General features: G+C 51.0%; 1 protein-coding gene across 1 annotated transcript in view; it reads right to left on the bottom strand.

The window, feature by feature from the left end:
* TMEM181 (transmembrane protein 181) overlaps window positions 1–1,832 on the bottom strand; it is a 29,120-nt gene extending 27,288 nt beyond the window's left edge. Inside the window, exon 1 of the mRNA XM_049765465.1 lies at window positions 1,586–1,832. Coding sequence (XP_049621422.1) covers window positions 1,586–1,716 — 131 coding nt within the window. The 5' untranslated portion in view covers window positions 1,717–1,832. The remainder of the gene's footprint in view (window positions 1–1,585) is intronic.
* Between the last annotated feature and the right edge of the window lie 4,494 nt (window positions 1,833–6,326).

The raw sequence follows: 6,326 nt of genomic DNA on the forward strand, positions 1-6,326 counted from the left end.
AGTGGGCACTACAGAGCCCCCATCATCACAACAAAGTCAGCAACAACAAAGGAAAGTGGTAGGGAAGGGAATTAACCATTTCCCAGGGGCTGAAGAGACAGCACAGTGGGCAGGCACCTGCCTTGCACACAGTTGACCTGAGCTCGATCCCAAACACTCCATAGAGTCCCTCAAACAGGCCAGGAGTGATCCCTGAAAGCAGAGCCAAGAGTAATCTCTGAGCATCGCTGAAGGTGCCTTCCAATAAAACAAAAATGTTCATAAGGAGATAAAATATAAGGGCTGGAGAGACAGCAAGTAGGGAGCTTGCCATGCACATAACTAACCTGAGTTTGATCCCAGGCATCCCATACGGTCCTGAGCACAGACAGGAGCAGTCCCTGAGCACAGAATCAGGTGCCTCTGAGTACCACCTAGATGACTCCCCCCCCCACCAAAAATAAAACACACACACACACACACACACACACAAATGATGCGGCTGAAGTGATAGGATAATGAATAGGGTGTTTGCCTTGCATGTGGTTAACCATGGTTCTATCCCCAGCATCCCAAATGGTCTCCTGACCACTGCCAGGAATCGTCCCTGAGTGCAGAGCCAAGAGCAACCCTGAGCATTGTCAGGTGTGGTCTCCAAGCAAAAAGAAATAGGAGGAAAATTACTGGAAAGGAAAATCAAGTCATATATTAAAAATACGATTTAAGGGAGATAGCTCCAATAAGTGGAATTCAGTCCCGGGTACTGCAAGGGCCCCTGGACCCCAGATGAGGCCCAGAAGCCCCCAGTGTACCTCGACTAGTTTCAGCATGTCTAGGACCCTCCCTCACCGCTTATCTGAAACAACAGGCTCTGTGGTTTTCTTGTTTTAAATCTTTATCATCTGGGCTCGCTGCCTTGTGAGACGCAGTCAGAGCTACACTCTGTAATCTTTGACATAGATATTTAATATATTAATATAGAGTACACATATAAATATATAATCTTAATATATATATATATATTAAATGAGCTTTTCTGCCCCATAACTGTGACCAATCTATTGCTGATCAGCCCTTGGAAGCCACAGGGCTTTGGAAAACGTTTGCCCACCAGTGGAATGGATTTTTCTTTTCTTTTCTTTTTCTTGGTTTTTGGGATTTGGACCACACCCTGCGGCGCACAGTGGTTCCTCCTAGCTCTGAGCTCAGAAATCGTTTCTGGCAGGCAGACTCGGGGGACCGACTGTACGGGAAGCTGGGGATCAAACCCGGGTCGGTCCCGGCCCTGCTACGCCCTCGGTCGGGGCTGAATGCTCTGAGCCTAGGTGGGCGGCGCCGGAACCCGAGCTCGTCTTCCAGCGGCCTGGGCCCCGCGAGGACCAGGCCCAGGGGGAGGCTGCGAGGCACGCAGGGTCGGGGAGGGGCGCGGGGATCTCGGAGGGGGCGGCGGGTCCCCGGAGCTGCAGCCATGCTGGGGGCCGAGACCCCCGGAGACGCCTGCGAGGCCCCAAAGGAGCGATCGGAGAGGGGATCGGTGGTTGGCCGGGCGCCCCGCACCCTCGCCGGCCTGAACGCGGGGAGGCCCGGCGCCCGCCTGCCCGCCTACCTGTAGAAGCGCTCATCGCGGAGCGGGGCGAGGTCCTCCCGCAGCTCCCCGTAGGCCTCCTGCAGCCGCCGGCACAGGCGCTTGAGCTCGCCGCACAGGCGGGGCTCCAGGGCCGGGTACTCGGCGTCCATGCCCGCGGCCTCGCCCCTCGCCCCTCGACTCCGGGCACGGGATCCCGGGGATCGGGGCGGGCCGAGGGGAGGAGCGCTGGGAGAGAGGAGGGTCGCGCGCTCCCAGGGGGCTAGAGCGAAGGGGGCGGCACCCCAGTAAGGTCACCGGCGCCCCCCAATCCCCACTGAACGGGAGGGGAAGGGCGAGCCCAGGGCGGCTCCGTTTCAGCACCACGGCCAGCGCCCAGGCCACTGCTGGGCTCTGGGATGCCTCTGCTCTGGGGTGCCTCCGCGTGTTTTGGATTTCTCTCTTCAGGCCACACCGGGGGGCTTAGGGATCCGGATTCGAGCTGGGAGGTCGAGCTGGGGGGGGGCTTCCTGCCTGCCGGGCCAGCGCCTTAACCCTGCGGTTGCCCCGGCCTGAAATGAAGTATTTCAGCAGCATATCCCCCCTAACATCTGTGCAACATAACATGACCCCCATCCACCCAGCTTCTTTTTTTAAAAAAATAATATCTTTATTTAAGCACCATAATTACAAATATGATTGTAATTGGGTTTCAGTCATAAAAAGAACACCCCTCTTCACCAGTGAGTGCAACATTCCTGTCACCAATGCGTCCCCCATCTTTCTCGTCCCCTACCCCCTGCTTGTATTCGAGACAGGCATTCTATTTCTCTCACTCACTACCATTGTCATGAGAGTTGTCAGTGTAGTTATTTCTCTAGGTGCACTCATCATTCTTTGTGGTAAGCTTCGTGGGCCGGTCCTTCCAGCTCTCATCTCTATTGTCTCTGGGCTCCATCCAGTTTCATATGCTTACGTACCATCCATTCATCCATCCAGCTTCTTCTTTTTGAAGGGAGGCGGGTTGGGGCCTCACTAGGCAGCACTCAGGGGTTACTCCTGCCTCTGCGCTCAGAAACTGCTCCTGACAAACACGGGGACCAAATGGGATGTCGGAATTTGAACCACTGTCCGCCCTGGATCGGCTGCATGCAAGGCAAACACCCTACTACCCACCGTGCTATCTCTCGGCCCCCTTCCAGCTTCTTAAACCTACTTACTTACCATCCATTCATTACCCAACTTTGCTTGGAGGGCACACCCAGAGCAACTCTGGCTTGGTGCTTGGGGATCCCCACTCAGCTGGGATTGCGGGACTATTTGGAACCAGGACCAATCCGGTCCCCCGAATACAAAGTATGTATGTGCTCCAGCCCTTTGTGCTTTTCACATTGTGCCTTCAACATTAGGTTTGTAAGAAGGAAGAAGAAAAGTGCATGTGGGGTCTTTTGGCCCTGTCCATGACACCTGCCTTCAGGTAAACAAGAGCGCCCACATCAATCCAGATTCCAGGACATAGGGTCTCCTCTGAGGGTGCTCCCAGAGAGAGGTGGGAGTGGCTTGCTATGGCTGGGAACCTCCACTCTGGGCATATTCTCAGGAACAAGGAGCAATCCTGGCCTGGTTAGTGCGTATGTATGGCGATGTCCATGTGGCCCCATGGGCTTCTTGAATCTGTATTTTTCAGTTTCCCAGGTGTGTCCAGTGATCACTCACATTTCAAATGCTATTTACAGCCTTTTGTTGTTTTGGATTCACACCTGGTGATGCACAGGGGTCACTCCTGTAGGTTTGGGGGACCATATGAAATGCTGGGGATTGAACCCATCAGCCCTCCCCGCTGTGCTATGGCTCCAGTCCCTGCTCTTTAGTTTTACTGTCCTATTTCCTCCTTTTCCTACATTTTTTGAGGGTCACACCCAGTAGTGCTCAGGGGTTACACCTGACTCTATGCTCAGAAACCACTCCTGGCAGGCTCAGGGGACCATATGGGATGCCAGGATTTGAACCACCATTCTTCTGCATGCAAGGCAAAGCCTAACCTCCATGCTATCTCTCCGGCCCCTCTACATTTTTAATAGGTTTTTGTCACCCTAGCTATGGTCTCACAGGAGTGATTCTTGAATGCAGAGCCAGGAGAAACCCCTGAATATGGCTGGCTGTGGCCCTCCCCAAATATTTTTCTTTACTATTTTTTGTTTTTCTCTTTACAAGCCCAACAGAATATTGGGTTACACTGTGGATTCTTCCATTTTTACCCTGGGCATATTTGGGGGCCAGCCCTTTTTGAGTGCTGTTGGAGCCCACTCATTTTCTGTCTAGTGCTATCATCTTTCTGTAAGACCATCATGAATATGGCTAAAGAAACAAGTCTGTGACTTCTGATGCCCAGAGGACAGGCAGTGGGGTTCTCCTGCTCCTCTGCTCTCTCCTGTTGGGCATTTGGGCAATTCCCTGAGAGAATCTTCTCTGGTTTTATGTAAAATCACCTCACGCTCATATCTCCAGCCCCAGGTGAACGAGTCTAAATCAGAGTCGCGCATGAAATAATCCAAACCATATGTAGTCTGGCAATCTTCTACCTTATATGAAGAGCTCCTGACGGCCAGAACTGTCATTTTAATTGAGTACAGAAATCATCCCCCAGGTAGGGCAGTGAAGACAGAATAAGGACAGATAGCTCAGGCTATCGTGAGCCAGTCCCACCCAGGTTTACATGTAAGACAGTCTCTGTTTGGAAATAAAACCAAGTTGTAAACAAATAGATGTAAACACATGCATACATATATTTGATTTATGGGCAACACCTGGTGATACTCAGGGGTTATCCCTGGCTCAGTGTTCAGGGGTCATGCCTGGTGGTGCTCGGGGTGCCACATAAGATGCTGAAGATCTAACCCTGGTCATCTATGTGCAAGTAAAATAACCTGTTACTATTTTAAAATAACTCTTGTCCTGACCCCTTCTCTGAATATATTTATAGCAGCAAAATTACCCTCCTTTTAGAATACATTTTTCTCCAAGTTGCTTTTCCCTGCTTGTCTAGTATTAAACAATTTTCTTAGATTTGGTGGAATATGCCAACTTAAGTACAGATTATGAGGGACCAGAGTAATAGCACAGTGGTAAGGCATTTGCCTTACACACAGGCAACCCAGGACTGACCAGGTGACCAGGTTCAATCTCCGGTATCCCATAAGGTCTTCCAAGCCTTCCAGAAATGATTTCTGAGCACAGAACCAGGAGTAACCCAAGTTCTTCTGGGTGTGGCCTAAAAATTAAAAAAAAAGTGTAGAAGGTGTGTGTGTGTTTATGTGTGTGTGTGTGTGTGTGTGTATGTGTGTGTGTGTGTGTGTGTAGGAAGAGGATGAGACTTTGTTCTACATACTATGGCTGAGCATTTTCCTTGGGGAGCTGCTGCTGATATCCATGGGTCGTTCCTCTTTTTTTTTTTTTTTTTGGTTTTTGGGCCACACCCGGCGATGCTCAGGGGTTACTCCTGCTGTCTGCTCAGAAATAGCTCCTGGCAGGCACGGGGGACCATATGGGACACCAGGATTTGAACCAACCACCTTGGGTCCTGGATCGGCTGCTCGCAAGGCAAACACCACTGTGCTATCTCTCCGGCCCAGGTAGTTCCTCTTAGGGTGATGGATCCATTTCTCCTGGAGTCCGTAAGCATCTTCATGTCTCCCAGGAGGGCAGGCCCTATTTCAGCCTCCTTTGGAAAAGGACCAGCTTTGGAAATACCCAGTTTATCTTCTGGTCCTGGGCATTACCAGAGCTGTTCCATCTGTCCTTGGCCTCTGTGTGAGAAACTCTAGGCTATGTTATTGCAAGATGGTGTGGAGTGAGTCCCCAAGGATAAGGCCAATAGAGATGGATAAAGAGCTGTGTTAGCAGAGCCATGTCAGCAGCCACACCAAGGGCCAGAGGGGCAAGGCCTACCCAGCTTTCAGCTTGTGACAAAAGCAGCCTTGTGACACAAGAAACTTCTGAAGCAGAAAATGCCCAACTCAGGGCTAGAGCATAGCACAGAGGGTAGGGCATTTGCCTTGCATATGGCCGATCCAGGTTCAACCCTTGGAATCCCATATGGCCCCAGTAATTCTTCCAGGAGTGATTTCTTAGTGTAGAGCCAGGAATAACTTCTGAGATCTGCCAGGTGTGCCCCCCCCCCCCAAAATAAGGAATGCCCAACTCAGCCCGAGAGCATTGACACTTAAAGTGAATGTTTTGTTCTTTTTTTTTTTGAGGGGGGAAACACACTCAGCAGTGCTCACGCTCAGAAATCGCCCCCAGCAGACTCGAGAGACCATATGGGATGCTGGGATTCAAATCACCGTTCTTCTGCATGCAAGGCCAACACCCTACCGCTGTGCTATCTCTCCAGCTCCTAAAGTGAATGTTTTGACTGGTTTGTTTTGTCCCTGTGGAAGTTGTCCACAACTCATCCCATCTTGTAGAGCAGGTTCATTCACATCTCACTGGAAGGTAGAAGTTCATTAGCAGTCAGGGAGCAGAAAGGGAGAGATGAATGGGGACCTTTTGAGGTTCAAATTGACATTTATTATGTCCAACATGGTCACTCTGACTTTTAACCCCAACACCCAAATGGTCCTGAGCCCCACCAGAAGTAATCCCTGAGTAAAGAGCTGGGAGTCAGGCCTAAACACAGCCAGGTGTGGCCCCAAAACAAATCACTGGCTGTGTTCCCAAAACAAATCAAAAGGTGAAGGCTACTTTTCTTTTGGTTTGGTTTTTGGGCCGCACCCGGTGATGT

Source organism: Suncus etruscus, chromosome 18 (genome assembly GCF_024139225.1).
Source record: "Suncus etruscus isolate mSunEtr1 chromosome 18, mSunEtr1.pri.cur, whole genome shotgun sequence".
Taxonomy (NCBI): Eukaryota; Metazoa; Chordata; class Mammalia; order Eulipotyphla; family Soricidae; genus Suncus; species Suncus etruscus.